Below are 27,870 nucleotides of genomic sequence, written 5' to 3'. Positions count from 1 at the left end.
TTTTATATGTTTTTATAGTTTATAATTTTTTTATTTCGTATCTATTAATCTTTAAATCATTGATGGGCATATAATTTTGTTTTTTTTCTTTTTTTTTCATTTTTTTCTTTTCTATAATTGTAACATGAAAGCAATGTCCCCCCGAGATTAATAAAGTTCTTTGAATTGAATTAATCACTAGGATTAATTTTAGCCTGGTTGTTAGCCTGCTCTGGAGCTGCAAAGAGTAAATCTCCATAGTAACTCCATCTAGATTAATTTAGCCTCCCTTCATGCAACCTAGTCAGGGCTAAATTCAGCCAGGATAACTGGAAAATCCCAGTTTAATCCCTTATCTTGCTTTTGTGCAATACCCCTCTAATATTACTGACAAACACACCACTACTGCCACACAGTGGATTTACAAACAAGAACAACAACAAAGCATTTATTCAGAAAGAATAAATACATCATAGGTTTTAACAAAAAGACTGTAATTGTCTTAAAACATGTTTCAGCTATCCTGTAAGTTATTTTAATGTTTTGAGAGAAAATAATTAATTTTTTGGTAAAACGATGCTATATTACCCTCCCTCACCGTATTACTTACGTCCAGCGAAGTCAGGAAAAAACAGAGGTAACTTACAGTATGGTTTTAGTAGCCTATGGCGAATGCATTCAAACGAATCTTTAAAAAGCGATTCGCTAACACGAGCAAAAAATGTCTGAGCAATATCAAAACAAACCCGTTCGGGCCTGACATACATCCTGTATGTTTTTCACAGCACATTTGGTTTCGGCACTGGCAGCACCCTGATACAGACAAACCACTTGTCCAACCTAATGCAGACGATGCCTGAATGTCTTGATCAAATGAAGAAGACGCGGGTTTCACACGCGATGGTAAGGTGTTGTTCATAAGAGTCGTTTAACATGACAGACGTGCTAGCCACCATTTTATTACGTAGAAAGAAAAGCACCAGTACTACTTTTTTAACAGGCTTTCCGTTGTATGTTGCGCATTAGCTATTACCACAGCACGAATCTGTCACGGTGTCCTTTTTATTATTTCGCGTGATATGATTTTGCGTTAATTGTAATTGAGTGCGTTTACATTTAAAACAATGTTTTCATTGTTCAAACGAAACAATTTGATAGTCTTAACACGAATATTAGCCTGTTCTCTCAATTTATCTATCCTCTACTATAACATGCATATGTCAGAATATATGCACATTTATTGTCAGAAACTAAGTAGTCAGTTTTCACACTAAATGAGAACAGATCTCATTGAACCTGGAGCTGTCCACTGCAAGAGCAAAAACAACTCACAAAACAAATGCATTTTAAGCCACTGTGTATTATTCATAGGCTACTAAATGCTTTATTGATCCCTGCTAAAAACAATAAAACCATTAAAGAAAATTCGAATGGTTTCCATTAAAATACCAATAGGAACCATTAGCTTTTACCATTAAAACCACTTCACCATAGTGTGTTTTTGGGCCATATTTCATTAGAACCAATACATAGAACCAATACAGACCAACAAAGACCAAAACACTGTAGTGTGTTTTGGCCCATATTCCATTCGAACCAATAAAATTACCAATAAAACCAATAGAATTTCTGTGATGGTGTCTTGTTTTTTTTTAGCAGGGATGTTTTGAAATATCAGTAACACTAGAGTTAATCTTGTTTATCTGTTTTTGTCTCTAGACCTACCCAACACAGCAGACAGTTTCTATGAAACCTTGAGATTGGTCAGTAATTTTATTTATTTCATATACTGCCGGAAATTAAGCAGCTGGACGCGGAGGCCTGAAGGCTGCCTTATATACGCCCATGATGATGATGATTGACAGGCCTGAATGTTTGGGCTCCTCCCGAACCTGCGTTTAGAACTTCATTTATGGTAAACTGGTTATTGAAAGGAAAATCCTACTAATATTTATAATATCGTAATTATGATTAGCCTTACATGCCTACTACATGTAATGTTATTAGACTAACACTTGTGTCCTAACCTTTCCTATTTTTGTGGCAATATAGGGCAATTAAACCCATTGTAAAGTCTTGTTGATATAGAGTAAGATACATATTTAAGATGCATTTATACTGATCAGATTAAGAGAAAAAAATTATACAAAATAATTTTACCTGCATTTGTCCCCAACATGACCTGAGGGTTAAGATGTAACTATATTTACAAAAATTCCTGCCAAGATGGACCTGTAGACATTGGGTATTGGGTATTAAGAGGACTTTTGTTTATATGTGGTTCTGGGCGTGGGTTCGGGAGGAGCCTGGGCATTCGGGCCTGTCGGTCATCATTAAGGGCATATGCGCTCACCTGAAGGATTATTGGGAACACCTGTTCAATTTTTCATTAATGCAATAATTTAATCAACCAATCACATATCAGTTGCTTCAATGCATTAAGGGGTGTGGGCCTGGTCAAGACAATCTTCTGAACTCCAAATTGAATGTCAGAATGGGAAAGAAAGGTGATTTTTACAATTTTGAGCGTGGCATGGTTGTTGGTGCCAGACGGGCCGGTCTGAGTATTTCACAATCTGCTCAGTTACTTGGATTTTCACGCACAACCATTTCCAGGGTTTACAAAGAATGGTGTGAAAAGGGAAAAACATCCAGTATGCGGCAGTCCTGTGGGTGAAAATGCCTTATTGATGCTAGAGGTCAGAGGAGAACGGGCCGACTGATTCAAGCTGATAGAAGAGCAACTTTGACTGAAATAACCACATGTTACAACCGAGGTATGCAGCAAAGCATTTGTGAAGCCACAACACGCACAACCTTGAGGCAGATGGGCTACAACAGCAGAAGACCTCACCGGGTACCACTCATCTCCACTACAAATAGGAAAAAGAGGCTACAATTTGCACAAGCTCACCAAAATTGGACAGTAAAAGTCTGGAAAAATGTTGCCTGGTCTGATGAGTTTTTTGCATTTATGTTGAGAAATTCGGATGGTAGAGTCAGAATTTGGCGAAAACAGAATGAGAATATGGATCCATCATGCCTTGTTACCACAGGCTGGTGGTGGTGGTGTAATGGTGTGGGGGATGTTTTCTTGGCACACTTTAGGCCCCTTAATGCCAATTGGGCATCGTTTAAACGCCACGGCCTACCTGAGCATTGTTTCTGACCAGGTCCATCCCTTTATGACCACCATGTACCCATCCTTTGATTGGCTACTTCCAGCAGGATAATGCACCATGTCACAATGCTCGAATCATTTCAAATTGGTTTCTTTAACATGACAATGAGTTCACTGTACTAAAATGTCCCCCACAGTCACCAGATCTCAACCCAATAGAGCATCTTTGGGATGTGTTGGAACGGGAGCTTCGTGCCCTGGATGTGCATCCCACAAATCTCCATCAACTGCAAGATGCTATCCTATCAGTATGGGCCAACATTTCTAAAGAATTCTGTCAGCACCTTGTTGAATCAATGCCACGTAGAATTAAGGCAGTTCTGCAGGTGAAAGGTGGTCAAACACAGTATTAGTATGGTGCTCCTGGTAATCCTTTAGGTGAGTGTATGGGGCGGCCTTCGGGCCTCCGTGTCCAGCTCCAATTCTTGCGGCGTCCTTCCTCCTCCCCATCTCCTTTTTCATGGCTCTCTTTCTTCTTCCGCGCAGTTCTGTTGTAGTGGGGTTGAACTTGGGGCTCGAGCCCCGGCCTCAGGTTTGCTCTCTCTGAAGGTTAAGAGCTCTGGTGCAAAGCTCCCTTTGAGGACAGCAAGCCAAGTTCGTTTACCATTTACCATTAAGATCTGAATGCGCAGGCAAACTAATGAATTAACATTTAGTACAAGGAGTGCTACAAAACAATTTCAATGAATCTGCATTGTAATTAATTAGGTTATTCCTTTGGTAAAACTCTGAATAAAGATAGACATATGTACACATCAATAGACCAATTAGACAGTTTAAAAATCCTTTTCACACCCATATGTGAATAACTGGGTGGACTTATGATGTCACTGCAGAGCATAGAGAAAGTGAAACTAACTTGATGAACAACATGAACCTTTAATAATCTAAACGACTGTATCGGTCTTTAACAACAGAATGATTTTTTAAGTCATTGTAAGATTGTAGTGAACACAGCTGATACTCATTTACAGGTAAGTAATAGAAATATAACACTGATTGGCATGTACCAAGTTTGGGACTTATTATTTTTTGCTCTAAGAAGCATTTCACAAAGCATTTTAGCACTGAAACAACTACAAAATCTAAACTACTAAATGAGACCAACAATCAATACTAAAAATCTTTGTATGAATAAGTTGGTTCAAGAAGTAACAGGTGTTCTTGCGCCAACCTTTTTTCCCCACATTTGCACATGTGTCTTATTCAAGTGCTTTTTATCACATATGTGCTGATTTCATATATGCACAAATTGCTTTTTGCTGAAAACCTTACATCACACTTGGTGTAGTCAATGGCAAAAATTGAATTAATTATTTCATAAATTAATAATCATTTTAATAATGACAATTGCAGATTCAGGCAGCATTTTTGTTATTTCTCTTGTAGGCAGCTTATATACAGAAAATAACTGGAAATATAGCTGCAAGCAGCAATTACTGGGGTCAAGCCAAAAAGGGCACAGAAGAAAGTAAAGTTGAGTTCGGATGAGTAGTTTAAAGTATCTTGGAAAATCTCTTGATTTCAGACAAAATATTTTCGTGGCAATCTGGCAAAATCTCTAGGACGAGTTCGCAAAAGTAGGTTTTACGAATAATTCAAAATGGCGGAAAAATTGTCATGATGGATCGAATCGTCTTGAGCCAAGGAATCAGAGGAAACAAGAATTTCATTTCTACGACTTACGGATCAGAAGTTATAAGCAAAACGTAAGTGCAACTTTGGACTGTTGGTGGCGCTAGCCGGTTTGAGATAGAGACTCCAAAATTGCTGTGGATATTATTTGGACTATCCTCTGTCAGTGTGCCACATAGACCGCAATGGAACAGGAAGAAGAATAATAGTTAAGAAAAAGAAAACTAACGGATACAATAGGGGTCTTTGCCCATTCTGGGCTTGACCTCTAAAAATAAATCTGGAACAAGTGACACTGAAAAAGTGAAAAGTAAAATTTGATGTTTTTGTATTTCAGAAGATTTATCAGGAGACATGAGGAAGTGCAGTCCGTGGATGTTCCTGCCCCTAATGTTTTCTCTCTTCACAGCTGCTGGCCTCTGGGTTGTGTGAGCATCCAGAGTCTATTTTGTCCTAATCCATTTAAATGTTAAAATAGTACAGTTTCCACAAATTAATTAACTGTAATATTGTAATTTAACAGGTATTTTATTGCTGTAGAGGATGAGAAAATTTCCCCCCTAACTTCAGAGTACAAGTATGTAAAATGTACCTGTTTTTAAGCAACTAAAAAAAATGAATATGTTTTAATTATGATTACTCGATGTCTATTTCGAACTGATTATCTGTCTACAGAAGGGAAGAATCAAAGTCTCCTCCTTATATCAGGTGAACCAACATAAACTTTATTATGAATTGCTTCATTTGCTTGTTTTAGTTTCATTTTCTAACCCTATTCCTTACGTTTAGCATTGCTGGCAATGCCCCTCCTGCAAGCTGCGTTTTCAGTCAGGTCATGAACATGGCATCCTTTGTAGGTATGAACAGCTCACGTCTAGGTTTAGTCAAATAAGCTATTTTTTCACTGTAGGAGGCATTTGTTGTCTATTCTCTTTTGGACTTTAGGATTTATCCTTGGAGTGCTGAGATATCTGCAGCTGAAACCTAAGGTGCATAAACCCTGGCTTAACATTGGCAGTTTAGTGGCTATGTCCCTTGCCTGCTTCGGTATGACACTAGTTGGGAATTTTCAGGTATGTATTATTTGCTCACAAGCTATATACACCAGTGAGATTTACAATTTTAATTAAACATCTAACTCATTTTCAAATGTCCTTTGATTTAGCTGTCAAATGATGAGGAGCTGCATAATATTGGCACATCCATGACCTTTGGCCTAGGCACGCTCTTCTGTTGGGTACAGTCCTTTATGACCCTGAAGGTCAACTTGAGAAATGAAGGCAAACGAGCCGGCATCCCCCGCTTCTTATTGTCTGGAGCTGTCACTTCTTGCATGCTGCTCTGTATCCTTCATCCTTAAAATATAACTTTACAGAACCTTTGACATGCAAATTTGTATTACATGAAGGCGTGTGACCAATAGTTTAACGATTCATCACAGCGTGACCTTTTCAAGTGGATGAAAAACTAAAAATATCTGTGTTGCATAATTCAGTTTTGTACAATAATATTAAAACAACTATAACTGTGCAAGCAGTTACACCAATATCCATGATGTGTGAATAAATACAATACTTGTTGAGGTCCACATACGCAAGGGTCTGCATAGACATTTTGCAGGCCGAAAGTCTAGTGTAACCGCGGCCTAAAGGTTTAACGGTCTTAGGAAGTTTAGTATGCATTAGTTGGCAAGGCTTTGAACCGGTTCACGGAACGAAAACAAAAACCAGAAACTTTTGATGCTTTGCAAGGAACAGAAACCAAACCAGGAACTTTAAAAAAATATATGTTCCGGAACAGAACCGTTTATTCAAAATAATTGTAACTGGTTAATACTGTAATTTTTTCATTCTTCCACAAGATTTCTGTGCAATACTTGGTGAAGTTCACTTCCGGTCGTCGTTGACTCATCGGAGAAATGAGAAGCTTGCCACCAACAAGGAGCCTACTCAAGCCCAAGTCTCTAAAGGGGGTCACACACCGGACGCGCAGCTCAGCGCCACGTCGAGGTATCGTAAACCGGAAGTGCACATTAAATAGCGCAAGCTACGACAACTCGGAGGTATCGTAAACCGGAAGTGCACATTAAATAGCGCAAGCTTCGTCAGATAGCGTCTACTTCAAAATGCAAAATATATGTTAGCAGCCAATGTTAATCGATTTGGGACAAATATGATGTTATTTAATGTTAAACTATGTGAGTGGCACTCTGTGGCGCGACAGGGATTCTGAGGGATTCTGAGTCGTAGCTGGACGGCGCGGACAGGCACCACCTGTTGGCAGCGGTGTGCGTATACTCATAGAAAACAATGTGTTAAATTTTTTTAGAACGGCGCGGCGACCCCCTTAATGCTCAATCATAAGAGGTAAATATTGTAGGCTACCAAGTATCTCAAGATGTTTGTTTTTTTAATACTAATTAGTGGTCCAGTTGATCCGTACAGATCAGACCCACGGTTCGTCTCACTTGTGATTCGCAGATTAATCCTCAAATTTAAATAGGGTGAAAGTTGATGATTTGCACTTGTTTGAAAGGCTTGCAAATGTTAACACTTAAGTGATTTTAAACAATTTAACCACAAAAAGGCGCTAAAGGGAACAATTTTCTGTATGGACAGATGCACATGCGGTTAAATGTGTCCGGCCCAACTCCAATCAAACGTATTTATCCCTATGCCCTTCAAAGATCAGAACTCTTGATGTATAAACTTGAGAGAGAGTTGCGCTACTGTGTCTCATACTGTAGTCCATTAAAATACATTTGGCGAATAAAGCTCTGAAAAACAATGTAATTTTCACTTTATGTAAAGCGACTGTTTATGCTGCATTCGCCGTTTGTAATTCGTCCTCCGTCTGTGTGTGTGTGCACGTGTTTAAGTGCACTCAACAACTGTAGGCATGTCAGAATTACAGCTATGCCGCTTACATAATGTAGCCAAGATGGAGACTTAAATTATTAGTCTACATAATTTTCCTTAAGTTTAATGTCCTAATGATCAGCCTACTTATTTGTCCCACAGCTGACATGAAACGTTATTAACCGGTTTGGGAACTTAATTTTTTTTCCAACTGGTTCGGGAACGTCAATTTTAGGGTTGAACCAAAAACCGGAAACGTTAAAATACCGTTTCTGTTCGGAACGAACCAATTGGGAACAAAATCTGGTTCAAAGCCTTGTTAGTTTGTATTCCAGCCTCGCTATGTCGATTTTTAGTTTGTCTACTGTAATGGCTAGCTATCCATACAACACAACCAGCACACATACAGTTAAATCAAATACGCAAAGCCCATTTCAATGATCAAAACAAACCAACCTAAAAACCTTAACTTTAAAGTTAGGCTAGTCCCCCCTTACCTAAAAAAAATGCACTTTTAAATGTGTTTCTATCAGAAAATTAGTCGCCAGTGTGTGCAGAAACATCCTGTTATTATACAAATCCGCCTTTTGAGCGCGTAGTTCAACCTTCTGTCAAAGTTTTGATGTAGTCCAAAGCACATGTGTTACCCCCTACTTTGCATATGGGTAGGGGACAGAGACTCTCTTTGCATTTAAAGAAACACACACAAAACAGCGCGTTTTTCATTGCAGCCACAAATCGCCATGTTCAACATTGTATAATAAAAGATCTGTGGTGTATTTTAAGCTGAATCTTTACATTAACATTCTGGGGATACCAGAGACTAGTTTTATATTGCTGACAACAACTACGTTAGTGGCTCTTTAAGGTAGTTTAAGCGGTGTTTGCAGTCATGAGTATTAAATCATTGTGATATCCAATATAGCACTCATGAAACATGGTTCATTTAAATACATCTCTTCCACTGTTATTTTCAGATGGTGTGTTGACAATTAACTTGTAAACATTTCAAACACATAAATTTGGTTTAATATTTTTTGTCACAAAGGGCATAATGCAAAACATATTAGACCGAATAACATTTATGTCTAGCTATCTGCTTTATCCACAGAAGTGTCCTAGTTTTTCATATTTCAACCTTGACTAGAGTTTACAGAGTTTGCTCTAATGGCACAGCGGCTACACATGCATGCTGCCCGGGCACAGTGGGCTCTGGTTATGTTCTTCCTGACATACCTGGGCACATTTGCCATTGAGTTCCGTCATTATCATTTTGAGATAGTGTGTAGCGTAGACCAGGACCCTCCACTTAGCCTGTCTGAAACTTTCTCTGAGGTCTCAGAGTACCAATCAGACCAGCTGTAGTCCAACTTCAAAATGTCTGTCAAGTACGGTTTTGCAAGTTTCAGTCATGCATGTAAATAGAATGTAACCTCTCCAGACAAATCTCTGGATGATTTTTCTGAATGTCTAGATATGACTTTTAAAAGCAAGTGTCTTGCAATGCACAAAGACTTACTGTGATGTGTTTCCTGTTTATTTGTGAATCAAGCATCAGAGACACTTACAAAATAAGAGAATATAAATACAGGATGTTTTTCTTGGCACATATTGTCTTTTTACAATTTAAGTTATGCTTTCTTTAATTTAAATGGTTCAACATAGTGTAGACACTAATAAACTTTTTTACAATTTACAGTTAAAGGAATAATTATTGTTTTGTGATTACTTATATTTTTTCTCCAAAACAGTTTGTTGCTTTTTTAACACTGAACACAAATTAAGATTTTTAAGAATTTTCAGGCCAATTTTAAGAGTTTGCACTAACATGTAATCCTCATATGATAATGAATGCATATTTGGTGTGGCCCAAACACAGAGTATTCCCCCCTCCTAGATTGGGTGGGTACCAGTCAAGAGTGAGGCAAAATGGTGGCAGAAGAATGCTGCCAAACTGTCACATGACAACAAGTGAGGGGCAGCTATTTAAACGGACCTCTTTTCATGCTCCTGACCTGACCACCTGAACAATGTTAAAAATAAATATCATCAAGAGGTTAAATCTGACAGAATGCAGATGGCATTCAGAATTTCTTCAGAAATTTTCTTCCTAACACAAAGCTATGTGCTTTCAGAAGGGTCATATAGGGTGAGTTATATAAACCTTGACAGCCGTTGTCAATATGAACTTTGTTGGACAAATGTTTCACACAAACACAAAATAACATAGCTAAAAGTACAAAAAATACAAACTACTTCTTAAATATGAACAAATGAGGAGTTTATATTCATGTATACTCTCTTGCAAAATTTGAAACTAGCTATATGCAACATTTTTTACAAACTGCATGATGTGCAATAAATCTCTGACATTGGTTGTTTGTTTTAGTAGAGAAATACACAAACATGACCTAATAAAAATTATTTCACTGTTCCTGTGCCGATGTCTAAATGTTATTAGCTAAACATGTCAATTTGGAATAAAATTTTACACCATTTAATAATGACAATACATTTGTCTAGGAAAGGTACAGTTACAATACTAACAATGTACTAAAAAAATTTAAGGTGGGTAAAGACAAACTATCCTGACTTAATTGTCATATGCTACATATTAATGCTGCATATAAAACGCTTGATGAAAAAGTAGATGTATTTAATTCAAAGATGAGTTTCTGTGTAAAAACAACAAGCACCGAGTTCAGTCCGCAGAATAGCACATTTTCCATGTTAATTGAGCATTCACCAAAAATCCAAAGTAACTTTGCTGTCAAACATTTCCATTCAGTTCCAACTGGCTGAAAGATGTAATGATTCTATAATTTTTTCTTTCCTCTTCAGTTAACTCCATGTTGCCAGGCCGTACTACTACTGCCACATTCACCCCAGCATCCTCCGCAGCCTTTGCCTCTGTAGAGGAGACATTAACTTAGATTATATTCAGTGCAAAAATGAGTAGTTAAGGTACAGACACAATTACTGAAAGGTAACTTGTATAATTTCTGTACCACTAAGGTTACAAAAGAGATTTTCTGAACAACTACCAATAGTTGGAAAAACATACAGTTCTACTACTAAATTCTACTCCTAAATTTAACAGGGATGTGGAGTGCAAAACAACGCATTTTCAAAAGTGCTGCCTAAACGTTGCTGGGTCAGGCTGCTCAAATACACAGAGCAGTATTTTGTCAAAGAATGGCTTTTTTTCTGCATACAAGTTTGAGATTTTAACACAAAGGTTGGGATTTTTGCTTGCAGTAACGATAAGAAATTATTATTTTTGAAAATATACAAGGCATGTGTGTAAACCCACCTCGTGTGACATCAGTTAAGAACAGAATTTCGTCTGGTTGGCAGCCAATCTTCTCTGCAATATTCTCATAGCTTTTACTTTCAACTTTGGTACCAATGTTGGTGTCAAAATGCCCATCAAACAGCTGAGAAAGACATTTCAATAAAGTTTAAATGGACAATTCCTATACACTCACCTAAAGGATTATTAGGAACACCATACTAATATTGTGTTTGACCCCCTTTCGCCTTCAGAACTGCCTTAATTCTACGTGGCATTGATTCAACAAGGTGCTGAAAGCATTCTTTAGAAATGTTGGCCCATACTGATAAGATAGCATCTTGCAGTTGATGGAGATTTGTGGGATGCACATCCAGGGCACTAAGCCTCCCGTTCCACCACATCCCAAAGATGCTCTATTGGGTTGAGATCTGGTGACTGTGGGGGCTATTTTAGTACAGTGAACTCATTGTCATGTTCAAGAAACCAATTTGAAATGATTCGAGCTTTGTGACATGGTGCCATCAGAGGATGGGGCCTAAAGTGTGCCAAGAAAACATCCCCCCACACCATTACACCACCACCAGCAGCCTGCATAGTGGTAACAAGGCATGATGGATCCATGTTCTCATTCTGTTTACGCCAAATTCTCACTCTACCATCTGAATGTCTCAACAGAAATCGAGACTCATCAGACCAGGCAACATATTTCCAGTCTTCAACTGTCCAATTTTGGTGAGCTTGTGCAAGTTGTAGCCTCTTTTTCCTATTTGTAGTGGTACCCAGTGGGGTCTTCTGCTGTTTTAGGCCATCTGCCTCAAGGTTGTGCGTGTTGTGGCTTCACAAATGATTTGCAGCATACCTCGGTTGTAACGAGTGGTTATTTCAGTCTAAGTTGCTCTTCTATCAGCTTGAATCAGTCGGCCCATTCTCCTCTGACCTCTTGCATCAACAAGGCATTTTTGCCCACAGGACTCCCACATACTGGATGTTTTTCCCTTTTCACACCATTCTTTTTAAACCCTAGAAATGGTTGTGCATGAAAATTCCAGTAACTGAGCAGATTATGAAATACTCAGACCGGCCCGTCTGGCACCAACAATCATGTCACGCTCAAAATTGCATAAATCACCTTTCTTTCCCATTCTGACATTCAGTTTGGAGTTCAGGAGATTGTCTTGACCAGGACCACTCCCCTAAATGCATTGAAGCAACTGCTATGCGATTGGTTGATTAGATAATTGCATTAATGAGAAATTGAACATGTGTTCCTAATAATCCTTTAGATGAGTGTATTTGAATAATTGAATACTGTGAAGTCATTTTACCAGTGCATAATACATGAAATCATTAACAAGTTACAATAAATGCTAACAAATGATGATAAGTTGTACAGAATAATGCTCACAATAACATTTACCTCTTACGCTGAATTACAATCACATGTACACCACTGTCATCGTTTCTATTGCTAGTCACAGAATCCTATTGGGGCTAATTTATATAAATGTTTTTCTCAACTGCATTACTGCTTATTGCTATCATTGTAAATGGCCCTTAACAGACCAGGCTTACATCTAATAGATCTCCTTCATCAGAATAGCCAAAGAGTAGCTTCTGTGCCTCCACACTTCCTGAGGAGTATATGAAGATCTTCAGACCATGATGTCGCCATCGCCTGATGGCTGGTACCACGTCTGGGTACACCCTGTAAAAAATAACCAAATGAAAATTTCCCCATAAATTACTAACCTTAATGCAATTTTAAATGTATATTACTTCCTTTCTTCAATCAAACACAATTAGAGTTATATTAAATAATATCCTGGCTCATGAACCCTTTCACTCATGCTGCAATGCATTGAATGAGCATTGCGTTTGTAGCGCACAAAGTCATGGGTTTGAACCCGGGGAACACACATACTGATAAATAAAAATGTATAGCTTGTAATGCATTGTAAGTCACTTTGGATAAAAGCATCTGCCAAATGCATAAACATAAATGTACATAAATATAGGAGAGCTTCTTTATATATTGTTTACAACAACAATTGAAAGAAAGAGTTAAAAAAATGTGTGAATGAACTCTTTAACATGTCATTATTACCTTAAACACCATTAAACACCCAATTGCTTTCTTCAATTTTAATTTCTGGGTAAAAGTTAAGGATTAGTCAATGGAAAAGTGATTTCCATCTTACAAGTGTAGATTGAAAAAGTATATCAGTATATCATGTATATCTGGGATGGGCAACTCATAGGAGTTGCTTATCTCTGACATATTAATAATGCTTAAAATATTAACCATAATATGCACTACAACAAAAGCTGAGCAGCTGCCTTAAAGGTGCAGTGTGTAAATTTTAACGGCATCTAGTGGTGAGGTTACGAATTGCAACAAACAGCTCAGCCCACTGCTCACCCCTCGCTTTTGAAACGCATAGGGAAGCTACAGTAGCCGCCACCGGAAAAACATGTCATCGTCGGAGACAAAAATGTTTGTCTGTTAAAGGCTTCTCTATAAACGTGGGGGCAAAAAATGGCAACTTCCACATAAGGGGACCCTCGTGCATGTAGATAAAAACATCTCATTCTAAGGTAATAAAAACATAACAGTTCATTATAAAAAGGTCTTTATACACCCATGATAATGTAGTTTTGTATATTATATTGCATTTCTGTCAAGAGATCCTTTTAAAAATTACACACTGCACCTTTAAACGTGGCCCTAATCTTATGTTAAGAGGAAGACGAGTTTACTTACTCGCCTTTGATTTTCCCAGTGATATATGCTGCTCTCCACATGTGGCCTTGCAGTTGTTTGAGAGCAGTGGTTTTCCTGTCTGCAGCCATCTGCCAGAGGACGTTATCCACAACCTCACGGATTGCCTTCTCCTCATCTGTGTGTACCGTCTGGTCAACTGTATGAATTGGACCAGCTTTATTTAGCCGCAAGTCTTCTTCAGCCTGAAAACAGACACAAGCGTTTCATTTTGTTAACTACATCCAGGTTAAACAGGTGTCACCTGATAGCCCAATGATTATGGACATCCAATGCTGATTTTCCCCTGTGTCCCTTGTGCCCAGATATTATTCCAGATTTTTAAAAAATTAATGTTTTGTGAGAGACTCTATAACAGGGGTTGAATGAATTTGACTGAATTACGTTGAAATGCCGCCACATCCAAAAGCCAGAGGACGCTCTTGTGCAGAAACTCCATTTGTGCCACAGAAGAAGTATCATTACAAAGTGCTATTCCAGGAAATATCTAGAGGCATATTTATTTAGTTGTTCTTAAGACCGTTTCAGGTATTTCCATGATAATAAAGAATATTTTGAATGATTGTGTTTGACGTTTGATGAGTCAAACTCATAGTGATTTTAGATTGAAAAGGACTTCCTACTGATCACAGATGCATAAACCGTGGCAAAAAGGTGTGGTTGGTAGACAGAGACACTGACCTAAGTTAGGGATGCACCTATAAATAGACCCTTTTACTGTCTGTACACAATGATGAAGTGGCAACGTATGCGCAATTTTGCAAAACATGCATTTTGGCAATGGAAGTATGGCAAGAATCAGCAGTGAAGCAACACAGACCGAGAAAGTTATTAAGTTATTATATTGACTTATCAACTTTTTTAACACAGCTACCAGATCTGTGTGTACTATAGTGGAGTAGATAAAAGTTGCCAGATACATATATACGTATATACGTATATTATATTAGTGCAACAAAACGCAACAACCAGACATTTTGATGCTGGGAAACCGTTTTGATAAACTTTCTTAGTTACGAACACGTTAGAACCACTGGGGAACGACACCACTTCGTTTCCAAAATGAACGCACAGGCTATTTGATCACATGGGCTGTAAAAGGGTCAATTGGCCGATGAAATCATCCATTTAAGAAATTATACAAAGTCTATTTTCGTCTCGCTCTCACGGTACTTTGACGTCATCCGCCTGTCAGTTCTAGTAGGGCCACATGAAGTTGAACAAGCCTAATACATTTATTTGAACAGATTAATTAGTACTTTAGTATTAGTAATTATAGAAGCAACACTCGTCAAACATAATCATTAAAGATATTCTTTATTGTCATGAAAATACCTACAAAGGTTTGAAGAACAGCCATAAAAATATATCCTTAAGACATATCCTGGAGCTGCGTGTCATAGCCATAGATACGTATGTCTCCAACCTCATCACCGGCGGCCATTTTGTCTCAGTCAGCTCGCTCACTTGTAGCATTGTGTTTTAATGGTGCATGCATGCACTTTTAAATAACCACAACTTGCTCAATTTTCTACCGATTTTCAAACTGTTTGGTTTCTTACAAACGTTATTAACCTGGCTATAATTCTGAATGCTTGAACATGTTTCATGAACATTATTTATAAGTATATAGTGTGATATGTACATCTCTGATGTTTATAACAAACCATACCGATTGGTTATTTAAAAGAACATGCACCATTGGCGCACGGTGATATGAGTTGGCGAGCTGACTGTGACGGGCAGGCCTCCAGGTGCTGATGTCGACCACCATTGGACAGAAGCAATGGACTCACGTGCTGTGATGCAATTACACGTCTGGTCGGAACTTTACTTAGTTTCAGGTTTTTTTTTATGATCTGACCAGCTGCTAAACTGAACTCTTGAACAAATACCTCATCAAAAATAACAAATGTTTTGGTTTCCTATGGAATCTATGTGTTGTTTATTTTGCTTGTTTTATATATAAACTACATTAAAAGTTTTTTTTTTTAAGTGTAAGATAATTTCCTGAATAAATATAGCACCTCCCCAAAGGACACTGCATGGGGGCAAAATGAGTGCCCAGGAAGGCAACTTTCTACGATTCACAGTGGATTTCCGACACATTTGGGTTTCAAGACACACCTTTAGGGTGTCATACATTTGTATTCTTATTCTCTCATCTACCATTTGTATGGAGATGTGATGTTTGACAATCAAGAGTATCTATCTGTCTGCAGATTTACCATTTGTATGGAGATGTGATGTTTGACAATCAAGGGTAGCTCTTTTCTATTGAAATGTCTCATTGCAAGTGGTTACAATGGTCTCACTCATATAACAACAGAATTCAATGTTAAAGTATATGTGAAACTTCATTCAAGGTTGATAGACAACTCCCATTCTAAGCTTAAGCCAATCACCCACTGTATATAAATTAAGGACAGCCCTTAGTTTTACAACAACCAATCAGTACCAAATTCCTATATGCTTTGTTCTCTGGTTATTTAAGGAGATGTGTAGAAGATTTAGACGGGATTTTCTATATCTAGAAATACACCCCCATGATGCTGTCCTGGCACAGCATCATGTATTTTTATTTTATGTTGAGGAATCTGTAACCAGATCTTTCATCTCCTTACCAGGTATGCAATGGTTTTTCGTTTGTTTCGTATTTGAATTGGAATGTAAATTGGCTTCTGAATTATGTGCTACCTACCTGGTTAATAAATTGTTACATTTGTATTCATTCTAATTTGCTCTGTATCATTGACTCTTCTAAGTTACAGTAAGTATTATCCTTTGTCACCATAAATCTATAACCGGGGTATAAATTCATGCTAATTGTCTATACCGTTGAACTAGAGGTTCAGCCATTACTTTACTATATGTGGACTATCAGATGATAAGTCAGGACCTCTGATCAGTATCTCTACTATAATTATAGTTTTGAGTTCTGTATTAAGTTGGATATAGTTGGCTGGGTTGCATAATATTTTCTAATGATAATTAAGGGCACGCCAGCATGGGGCAGTTGCTTCAACCATTTCCTCTGGTTACACGGATAGACTAATTATTTAACCCTAACTAAGTTGTGGGTAATTGTAATGATTATTCGAGGGCTATATAAGTCAGGACCTCTGGTACGGTTAAGTTTAACTATTTAACCCTAACTAAGTTGGGTATATTTGTGATTAATATACGTGGGCTATATAAGTCAGAACCTCTGGTGTGGTTAAGTTTATGTTTCAGAACCCGCACAACGGCCGATGTGGGCTGATATGATATTGGTAATCGAAATGAATGAGTTCAATGTTAACATGAGTAAATAGAATGATCAAATGTTTATCCAAATTCTATATTTATATCAATTTGATTCATATTACAATACGTTTTATATCTTTGGAGTCAGGTGTAAAGTTGCGTAACGTTAATTTGTCTTTATAAGCGCCGGAAAAGACCGAACGCGCTATAACCCTTCGTTTGGATTCCGTCGTTGGGCCAAACGGATGGATGGGGTCATATTTGCTCCCCTTACATAAGTTTGTTATTTATTCTCAGCAGAGTTTACCGAAAGTTATGTGTTGATCACGAAAGCTGCTTGTTTATGATGTTACTGCTGAAACCATCTATACATATCTATAGGTGTTTCTCAATGTCAATGATACTTCATTGGTAGGACTGGTCCATAGGGATGTAACGGTATCAAAAATTCACGGTACGGTAGTATTTCGGTATGATGCCCACGGTACGGTAATTATTGAAACATTTGCAGGAAGAAAAAAAAACAATTGAAGATTTGGAAAAACTCCCATAAGTGTTTATTAAACAAGACTGATCATTACAATGTACAAAGTGTAGTGAAGTGTTTACATTTTTCATAAAAAGGACAAAAAAATTAAGTTTCATTTTAGTTTGTCGACTTTAAACAACTCCCAATCAGTCAGGTTTTAAGAATTGAGTGACTCCCTCAATTGACCTAGTTTTTATTATTATTAATATTAATGCTAATGCTTGGTACTCCTATGAAAGCAACGGTTGTGATTGTAGAATCAAGAAAAGATGATGGGTTTTAAGATGGGTCAATTCCTGAAAACAAAAACAACCCAGTAAAAAATGAAAATTGCTTACTTATTGTAGCTGGACTTAGAGCTGAGGTCAGCTCACTTAATACAGGGGCGCGTTTCCAAATCGGAAGTCTGCAGCCTCTATGGGTCGCATTTGTAGGCTGCATACGTAATGAAGACCGTCTTATTTCAAAATATTAACATTTTTTAAGTTGATTATTATTCTTATTTAATCGTATATTATTGTAACACGCCTATGACTTGCGAATAATACTCAGTTAACTTAAATACACCAGGCGTTTAATGACGGATGCAGCCTGCATATGCGATCTAAGGAGGCTGCAACCTTCTAATTGAAAAACGGCATACACACTCTGCTCATTCACGGATTTACTCACTCGTTTTTTGAATGTCCATCACATTTTGTCCTTCCTCGTTTCTTGTCACAGCGAACGCGAACTTTTTCGACACATCAGATTTAAAGTCCGTGTTTCTTTTGCTTCCGCCATTGCCGCTTGTAGAGAGGAGGCGTCAGAGTAGCACGCATGGGATTATGGGAATTGTAGTTCCCGCGTCCCTCCACTCGCTTTACTTGACCGGAAAAAAACTACACGTGTTGCCCGGAAGACCTAACGTTTTACCGATCATGTGACCACGGTGGTACCAGGAAAATCTTCTACCGCAATACCACGAAATTTATAATACCGTTACATCCCTACTGGTCCATCAAAGTCACTTCTTTCAGAGGCTAGGCGAGGCTCCTCTTTAGCATTCGGAGAACACGTAAATGGAAAAGGCTAGCAAGTGCACGTCATTGCGTCATTACGTCAGTGAAAACGTGTGCTTTCGGCGCTGCACTCATAGGATTGTGGGTGATTTCAGAGCGTGAAGACTACACATTTGCATCCTTTCCTGTATATGGGATAACGAAGGACTCAGTCTTTGCTTGAACTTCCTTGACATTAGCCGTTTCTCAATATGCGTTCTTGTCTGTACTTGCGTTCTTGTGGACTTGTGAAACGTCATCAGTCGCGGCCAGTGATGCCGGTAACGCGTTACTTAGTAACGCGTTACTCTAATTTTACCACTTTTTTTAGTAACGAGTAATCTAACGCGTTAATATTTCCAAACCAGTAATCAGATTAAAGTTACTTATCCAAGTCACTGTGCGTTACTATTTTTGAAATTTTCCTTAGTAAAATATATATATTTTCTTGTATATTTCTTCTTGCGTCTCGGGAAGTGAAGTCAGGTGTGCGACAAGTCACGTTTTCAGCACGAGGACAATTCAGGTCACGTGTAAGTGACACAAACGTAAACAACGTACAATGGAGAGAGAAGAGAGATGCAGCTACAAAAACACTACGTCAATTTAAAAAAAAAAAATAAACATTTGGATGCGCGGCACAGCGCAGACAGTCAAACTAAGAGCAAGTCCCACCCGGTGATGCGAAGCAGTGAGCAGGAGTTCATCCACTACCCAAACAACAAAAGCTGGACTTCAGTGCAAAACCAGTAAGTGTGGGAGAGTTGAAGAACGAAAGTAACAAAGCGATTTTCTCCGAGCCCTGATAACATCTAAATCTCACTATGACAGCATATTAGCACATAACCTCTGAAAGAGTTAACAAATATCGCGTTATTTACTCACCGATTTCCACGTGTAGATCCAGAACTGTGTTTTCAACCATGATAAGTACATTCCAAAAGCGGTCTTTTTTCTTACAACGCGTTGTTTTCTCGTTTCATGTGTTACAATACTGATAAATCTACAAGGTATATAACATCCTGAAGACTTCTCAGTTTTTCAAAATAAAAGTAAGTCGAGTTTATAGAGTAAGTAGATCCTGTCGGGTCAAAAGTAACACTTGTTAGTTTTGTCCCGCTGCTAATACTGTGTATAATATGGTAAAAAATTGATATTATTCTAATTTGATTTAATTTTATTTTCATAGTGTTCAAACTATTGAATTTTTTTTTAGTCTCAGCAATTTAAGTTTGTACTGTTGTTTGCTTTTGAAACATTTGATAAAACTGAAATTTAAAATAAAAATGTAATTTAATTATTTTTTACAAAGATAAATGACAAAATAAGTTTGCAGTTACATATTAAAGAGGTCATAGTAATATATATTTAATAAAAACAAGTGTAACACAAAAATCTATCATGTTTTGTTGTGTTACTTTTGACCCACCTGTGTGTTACTTTCGTCCCTGCTGTCAAGGTCAAAAGTAACAATTCACTACTCTTGTTTAAAGTGAAATTATACAGAAGTCGTTTTACATTTGTTCAAAATTCCAGCTGGTTTTGATAGACCACACTTGTGAGTTATTGACCACAGCAAAAATATATCTCTGTCTAAAACATTAACTTTAAAATTAAGTTTTTCTGAAAATGGCCCCTGCTCACCCCTATTTATATTTAGTGAAGTCAAGAAAGACTAATAATATATATTATTAGTTTTTTAAAACACAACAGTTCAACTTAAAATGTCAGGAGATACATTGTTGACGTTACTGTTAAAAATGCACTTCCAATAAAGTGAGTGTTGGCAAAACCGGTTGTCATTTTTAATGTTGAGGCAGTGGGGGTGTTGGCAGCTACTGGAATGTAACTAACAAAGTAACTTGTAATCTAACTTAGTTACTTTTAAAATCAAGTAATCTGTAAAGTAACTTAGTTACTTTTTAAAGGAGTAATCAGTAATCAGTAATCAGATTACTTTTTCAAAGTAACTGTGGCATCACTGGTCGCGGCCCAAGTACTGTTCCAATTCAAAGTTCGCATCAAGCCCAAGTTCACATAAAATCCCCGGATGTGTTCTTGATCCGCCCATTTTATCGAGGATGCATCAGAGGAGACTTGTGTGGACTTATGACAGCGAAGTTTCCCAGAATGCATTTCGCGCCAGAAGTTCGTTCTTCCGAGTCTGAACTTGCAAGTTCGAACTACGAAGGACACAAGTCCGAGTTTGGCGTACTTGGTATTGAGAAACGGCTATTGAGAAGCACATTTTGGTCATATCTGCGTGTGTCTGGTTCTTTGTCCGCGGCGCATGTTGGGTTTCTGCGCGGGAGCGCCCTCTGGCTTTTGGGTGTGGCGGCATTCCACCGTGATTCATTGAGAAAGGGGGTGCCTCATAAGTCTTGAAAAGTGAAGCCGCTGGCTCTTTAATAGCTCCCTGGGGGCTGGCTGCGGTACAAGTCATAAACCCCGCCCTCTACATTCAATCGAATGGGACTCTGCTCTAAATAAAAAATATATTTACATTTCCAATAAAAGTTTACAAAAGATGGTTTTGGTCCTTTCAAGTAGTTGTTATCACACGGATATATGTTCAAGTGTTCATTGTTGTGATAAGTTTCATTTTAGCTCGTAATTTTATTCTATAGAAACGGGGCGTGTCGTTATGATTGGCGTGAGCATTTGGGCGGAAGTTTGATAACGCGGCTTCGCCTCTGGCTCCACGGATGATTCCTTCTGCGCATGCCTTGGCTCCAAACTGACGTTTTTACGTAACATGGCGGCGACCATGGTCGGACATTTTTGGCTTCAATTCATTACAATGGAGAAAGACGACGTTGCGTCGTCCATCTTTTTTTACAGTCTATGATTGAGAAGCATAGCAAGCATCTTCGGCCAATCGATCTGTGCATCCCTACTTTTAGTAACACTTACTTTTCCAGTATTTTGTTGCCCCTGTCTCAATTTTTTGAGAAGTGGTGATGTAGCAGCAGTTTAAGTTAAATTTACCTTACTTTTCTCTTGTAATGGTACATTTCTTTATTTGAAATGTAATGTTTTACGATCCATTGTAAATAAAATATGGGTTTATGAGACTTGCAAGTTATTGTTTTCTGAATTTATATACATTTTCACAGTGTCACAACTTTTCTGGAAATGGGATTTGTATAGCATGATGTATAAATGCGTATTATGTTTGCATACATGGTATTTAAAATAGACTGCCACCAAACTGCATGCTATTATTATTTCCAAAACATAGTAATGTTACTAGAGTATAAATCATGGTGCAAATTGTATTATTAAATTCATGTATCAATTTTATATAAAAGGCTCCTTTTAAAGGTCTGTTTTGATGTTCAGCCTGTTTTTTGAGCAGATGAACATCTTGTTTGCATTCATCTTCTTCCCAATGTGCAGACAGATATTCCTCGAGATTCTCTCTTATGTATGGAAATAAAATGTCCTGCAAGAGTAAAGTTAACGTTTGTAAGTCATCGCAGTGGTTTTAGTGAGCACAGTGATTGTAAATGTACAATGTGATTTTAAATGTTATTGTTTTCAGTATCAAGCGCGTTTTACCTTGACAAACGTAATGGGCGTCGTGGTTCCTTCAATATCCAGCAGCAAAACTCTAATAGTTTCTGGCATTGAGATCGCTGACATTTTTATCAATGGCAAACGATACAGACGTTAATTAATGTATGTGTTTTTTATTCTGTCAGATGACCAGCTCAGACTTTTGACACACGCATCAGTAATAGCATTTAGGCTAGCGATGCGCTAACAACACATGGGGCAGTTACAGGGTTGCCAGATCCTACGCGTCAAATACAAATCCCCTACAGTATAGTATGGATTATTCAATATGTAGTATTATTTAACTATTTATATTTGTATGTATTTTTATATGTTACACAATTTGAACCCTTCCCCCACATGTGTCTATTTGTATATGTATGTAAATGTAACGAATTAAATATAGTGCTATTTTACAAAAAACAACAATCAGAAATGCTATTTGGCAACCCTACTGGCTGAAATGCCGTTAAATATTGCGTAAAATTCATTCAGTAATTATTGTCCTTTCAAATAATTACTTTGGACGTTTTACCACACTATTTCAAAGAAAATCCCATGAACCCTTTCAAGAACGTCCATGTCCCAGTCATAAATCAATGGAAAAGGATGAAATTATATTGCATAAAGAAACTGGAGTTTTAAAATTGTGTTGCATCGTGGCATAAGGCATTATGTACCAGATAAGCATGTTATATTTTATTATTTAAAAGGTCCATATAATGAAAATCTGACTTTTCCATGTTTAAGTGCTATAATTGGGTCACTGGTGCTGCAGTAACTTTGTAAGGGGATCCCAAAGTCATAAGGGGATCTTATTATAATAATACCGTCCCTTAATCTGCACTATCCAATCACTATACTGCCATTTAGTGCAGAGAGATAGAGAGAGAGAGAAAAATAATTGACAGCACAATTGACTTTCAATTTCAGCAAACCACCATCATTGTGATCAGTGTTTGCATTTCATCAGCTCATTTGCATTTTAAAGGACACACCCAAAACGGCACATTTTTTGTTGGCACCCTAAAGTGGCAATTTTAACATGCCATAATAAATTATCTATGGTATTTTGAGCTAAAACTTCACATATGTACTCTGGGGACACCAAATATTTATTTGACATCAGTGACATGTCCCCTTATTTTTAAATACCGCCCCCTTCTCCTTTTCCTCACGCAGATTACGTCACTGATCTCCATCAGCCATTTTGTTCAACGCGGCAGTTTATTTGTATGCAGGTTTTCGTTTTTAAAACCCGCTGTTATAAAATCTCGCAAACGTTTCACGTTTAATCTCATCACAAATACTCCAGAATGCAGATCGAAGAACAGACCGACTTCAACTCAGAGTTTCCAGAGGGATCCAAAATAAACGCTAGTAAAAACCAGGAGGATGACGGGTGAGTGTTTATACGAGAGAGTGAGAGGCCTTTAACGTTACATGATAAAATAAAAACACGGTTAATTCAAATTATATATTTAGTTTAGATGTGCTAAATGTTAACGCTAAACTACTTAATCCACTAACGATTCATGAATATACGTTAAATAGAATGTCTTGTTTAACACCGTTTCAAACTGGTTCGCGGTTATCTATGAACCTTTACTCATTAGCATTAGCAAGCTAGCATCGTAGAACATCTTGAATGTGGGTCACTTATATTAATTCTGTATTTGTGTTTTCTGTGTGGGTTTCTGATGCAGTTTCCTTTTAACAAGAAGTTGATAATGCCAGACCATGGTAAAGTGATCGTATTAGTGATGCAACAGTAACTTACCTATCTGAAAACGCCGTAGCGGTACCCTGTTGTTGTGTTAGTAAGTTACTGTTCAAAAGGATAAAGGCTTAACGTTAGTTGTTTGCGAGTAAACTCTTTGTTTTAATTATTGGTAGAAAGTCCACATCGGTGCTTTGCAGTAGTGCACAGCCGGTTAATTAGAGCTCCACAATTTAAACCTGTGCTACGATTATTTATCAGCTTGTGTGTGTCTGCCTTTGTGTGTAGGAAAATGTTCATTGGTGGACTCAGCTGGGACACCAGCAAGAAGGATCTTACCGATTACCTCTCGAAGTTTGGTGAAGTCCTGGACTGCACTATTAAAACAGATCCCATGACTGGACGCTCCAGGGGCTTTGGATTTGTTCTCTTTAGAGATGCTGAGAGTGTTGATAGGGTAACTGTCTACCCTGACACTTATTACAGGTTTTTTACAATTTTGCTTTTACAACATGTTTGTTTAAAGCATGTCATTGGTGTGTGTAGGTGTTGGAGCTAAAGGAGCACAAGTTAGATGGAAAACTGATCGATCCCAAAAGAGCCAAAGCAATTCAGGGCAAGGAGCCCCCCAGGAAAGTTTTTGTTGGTGGTTTAAGTCCAGATACGTCTGAAGATCAGATCCGGGAATACTTTGGAGCCTATGGAGAAGTGAGTAATTTAGGACCATAAGAACATAATCAGTTTTATTGACCCTTATTAATTTGTCTTTTTTTCTTTCCCACTTATTAACCACAGATTGAAAACATTGAGCTGCCCATTGACACTAAAACGAACGAAAGGCGAGGTTTTTGCTTTATTACATATGTTGCAGAGGAACCAGTTCAGAAACTTTTGGAGAACAGATATCATCAGATTGGATCAGGGAAGGTATGCAGATATTTAACAATATTACTTGAAATTATGTGTGTATGTATTTGATCTGTCATTTCAAACAGACTGCTCAAGTACAATTGAAGTGTGTAATGAATAAACTAAAAGTTAAATAATGAAGGTATGTTTAACTTCATTTTTAGCCCACGAAGAGACTTCCATTTACTTCAAAGTGAAAATTCAAATGTATAAATAGATCAGCTTCATAAATTCAATACATCTTTTTATATCATATTGAAAAACTATAAACCAATAAAATAATAATCAATTTTATTGAAATTAATGCACCACAACTTGAAAAGATTTTATATCCGTACTAAATATATTTGTAAGACTTGCATAAAGTTTTTAAATTGGCATAATTATTACACATCTATTTTGAAATAAACCAGTCTGAAGACGTCTTTTGTGTTCATGTACTGCAGGAAAGGTGTAACAACATTTATAACATTTACTGTCCAAGAATTTGCACAGCACATTGCATCCTATAAATGAACCATGGTTTTATTATAGTAAAAAGTAATCATGTTTAGCAGATTTGTTTTACTACAAATATGGTTAAACTATGCTCATTTTGTTGAGACCATAGTAAATCTGTGGTTACTATATTTAAACCATGGTCAATTTTCTTAAGGGATCAAACAAAGTCACTTAACAAATTTTAAATTGTTAACAGAATTATTATATTATAAATCGAAGGGAAACCAAAAGAAAAAACATTTATATCTAGCGAACAATTTTCTGTTGAGCACTCTTGCCTCTTGCATTCACTTTGAGTTTGTGCATGTAAGAAAGTGATGGAGCGTACAGCAGACTCATTCTTTATTTATTGTTTCTAAATTACTTAAGTTTGAAAATTTAGTTATTGGCAATTGGTTAAAGACATTTTTAGTTGCCTAATGTGAAATGTGGGTGAATGTGCAAGTGATTTACTCGCATTGTCAAGAGTTGTAGTGACACCATCTTTGGCCCTTATTAGATGATAAGTTGTGGTAATGCAAGTGTTTACTTTTATTTTCAGTGTGAAATCAAAGTTGCTCAGCCTAAAGAAGTTTACAGACAGCAGCAAAACAGAGCAGAAAGGGGCTTTGGGGGAGGAAGAGGAGGCTTCAGAGGCCGTGGAAGGGGAGGTAAGTCAATAAGATGATTGCTGTTTTCTCTGGCAAAACTTAACATTCATGTGTTTTTGTAACAAATGTTTTTTTTTGTTAGCGGGACAGGGTCAAGGCTACAATCAAGGATACAACAACTACTACGGCCAGAACTATGGAAGCTATGGGAACGGATATAACCAGGGCTATAATGGCTACTCTGGTTATGACTATTCTGGATACAATTATCCAAATTATGGATATGGACAAGGCTATGATGAATACAATAGTAAGCTGAGATGCATGATTATAAAATGCCCTGGCTGAGGTCAGAAATGTATTTAATGCTACTACACATAGTTCACGAATGTGTAATTCATGATGGTCATGGCTGAGGACAGATGTACCTAATTTAATTCACCTGAATATTTTTAGGTCAACAGAGCAGTTACGGCAAAGCTTCAAGGGAGGGTGGAAACCATCAAAATAGCTACCAGCCATATTGACAAAGTGACTAAACGTTCATATTAATGGTAAGGTTTTATCTTTTGCTTTGATTGGATCTGACTTTATATTAAAGATCAATAGACACAAACTATCTTAAACTGCCAAAGGCATATGCATCACGGTTGAACAAATGTCTATAGATCTTTAATCGCTAATGATTGTGTAGCCATTTTTTTTAATCTTTGTAAGCATGCCAGAAAAACGTAAGTGTTTTTCTGTAGGGTTTCCTTTTCCTCCTCCTACTTTTTAACAGGTGATCATAAAGGAATAACATAGAGAGTTGATAGCAATGGTAACAGGTAAAGTACTGCTAAAGGGGTACAGAGTAAGGGCGCCACTCCTTATTTTTCCTTTCTTTCCCTAATTCTGATTATTGTACCTTGTTTGTACCTGCCAGCGGGGACTTCATTGCAGGCCGTGTGTCACCTGACCACGACATTCTCTGGGCGTCGCACATAGCGGGCAGAGAGCACGGCATGCACAAGAAAACGCTGTCCAGTGGTATGGTCTCTTCAAACTTCCTGTACCAGCGTAAAAACAAACAAACAAAAGACAAAGGAGATTCCCCCATTTTCCATAAGTTGTTGGTTTTCTGTAACATCTTAAAATGTGTTTTTTACAGGTATTTGTTAATGTAACATAAAGTGATTCATAACTGCATTGTTGTATTCTCTTTTTAATTTTAGTGCTCTTGTATTTCAGTTGTGGAGCTTCAGTGATTTTAATTTTCTTTGGTTTCTTCCTTAAAACGTCACCTACCTTGTAAATTGCATAAACTTATAATGCTTGCTTTTTGTCTTTAGAGCCAATAGCGAACTTCAAATGGGTACCTCGCGTCTTTCCTTAAACATAGGTTTTAAAGATCATATGTAAAGTGGGTTTTGAAGCCATTAAAAGCTGATGAAATCTGTGTTAGGCAGATCAAATATGAATTTTTGGTTCTAGATATAAATGACATCGAAATTTTAAGGAGAAAAGGATTTGGAGTGGCTCCATAATGGTGTTTATCAACTAACCACACGGAGCTGGAGCTTTTGCTGGCTTATAAGCTTGTTTCTATGAATCTAAAAATTGATATAAACATATGATCTTTAATCTTTAATGGTGATTTTCCTAGTTTAAAATCGACAGCTCAAGAAGTTTAACAAACATGGACGTGCTTTTTTATGTGTAAGTCAGAATAATTTATCTCGTTTTGTCTTCTCTTGTAGGTCGGCAGACTGACTTTGACTTTGTTTCCTGGAAGCGACTTGTGGATTCCTGTCCTTAAACAACTATTAAAATGTTATTAGGTCCTCTCAAGACAAATTCAGTGTCTAACCTTGTAAATAGCAGGCGTTTTGTTTCTAAGTTTGTCTTATTCTGTGCTTTATTCCGATTGAACCTGTAGGTTTTGTGCTGATGTGTTCTTAAATTTTCATTAGAAAAGTGTTCTTTATTTTGAATTTTAGTTGTTTTCCTGCAGTTTTTGGATAAAGGGATGAAAAATAAAAATGTGTTTGAGCTTTTTGTATGCACATCA

The 27,870-nt window shown here is 37.4% G+C and overlaps 3 protein-coding genes across 4 annotated transcripts; 2 read left to right on the top strand and 1 right to left on the bottom strand.

The window, feature by feature from the left end:
* The first annotated feature begins 559 nt into the window (after positions 1-559).
* tmem150c (transmembrane protein 150C) lies at positions 560-9,364 on the top strand. Its single transcript, XM_055209198.2, is given in 10 exon segments — positions 560-616; positions 765-882; positions 1,699-1,742; positions 5,133-5,223; positions 5,319-5,372; positions 5,471-5,503; positions 5,585-5,652; positions 5,741-5,868; positions 5,961-6,138; positions 8,810-9,364. Coding segments are annotated over 7 exon segments (744 nt in total). The 5' UTR covers positions 560-616; positions 765-882; positions 1,699-1,742; positions 5,133-5,149; the 3' UTR covers positions 9,019-9,364.
* Positions 9,365-9,909: 545 nt separating this feature from the next.
* On the bottom strand, positions 9,910-26,971 carry enoph1 (enolase-phosphatase 1). Of its 2 annotated transcripts, none has more exons than XM_055209196.2 (6): positions 26,728-26,971; positions 21,886-21,987; positions 13,710-13,912; positions 12,521-12,653; positions 10,967-11,090; positions 9,910-10,563 (listed from the first exon to the last, which is right to left on the bottom strand). In XM_055209196.2, exons 1-6 carry the CDS (start codon positions 26,947-26,949, stop codon positions 10,424-10,426), a joined length of 924 nt encoding a protein of 307 aa, XP_055065171.1. In that variant the 5' UTR covers positions 26,950-26,971; the 3' UTR covers positions 9,910-10,423. The 2 variants fall into 2 exon arrangements, with proteins under 2 accessions (XP_055065171.1, XP_055065170.1); XM_055209195.2 differs by lacking the exon at positions 26,728-26,971 and adding an exon at positions 22,104-22,429.
* hnrnpdl (heterogeneous nuclear ribonucleoprotein D-like) lies at positions 23,278-27,842 on the top strand. The gene is made up of 8 exons (XM_055209193.2): positions 23,278-23,502; positions 24,109-24,277; positions 24,367-24,528; positions 24,616-24,747; positions 25,772-25,880; positions 25,963-26,130; positions 26,277-26,374; positions 27,560-27,842. Exons 1-7 carry the CDS (start codon positions 23,417-23,419, stop codon positions 26,345-26,347), a joined length of 897 nt encoding a protein of 298 aa, XP_055065168.1. The 5' UTR covers positions 23,278-23,416; the 3' UTR covers positions 26,348-26,374; positions 27,560-27,842.
* Positions 27,843-27,870: the final 28 nt, after the last annotated feature.

The sequence above is a fragment of the Misgurnus anguillicaudatus genome, chromosome 12 (genome assembly GCF_027580225.2).
Source record: "Misgurnus anguillicaudatus chromosome 12, ASM2758022v2, whole genome shotgun sequence".
NCBI classification, from domain to species: domain Eukaryota; kingdom Metazoa; phylum Chordata; class Actinopteri; order Cypriniformes; family Cobitidae; genus Misgurnus; species Misgurnus anguillicaudatus.
The sequence above is the reverse complement of the archived record's forward strand: the minus strand, read 5'-3'. Positions and strand labels throughout refer to the sequence as shown.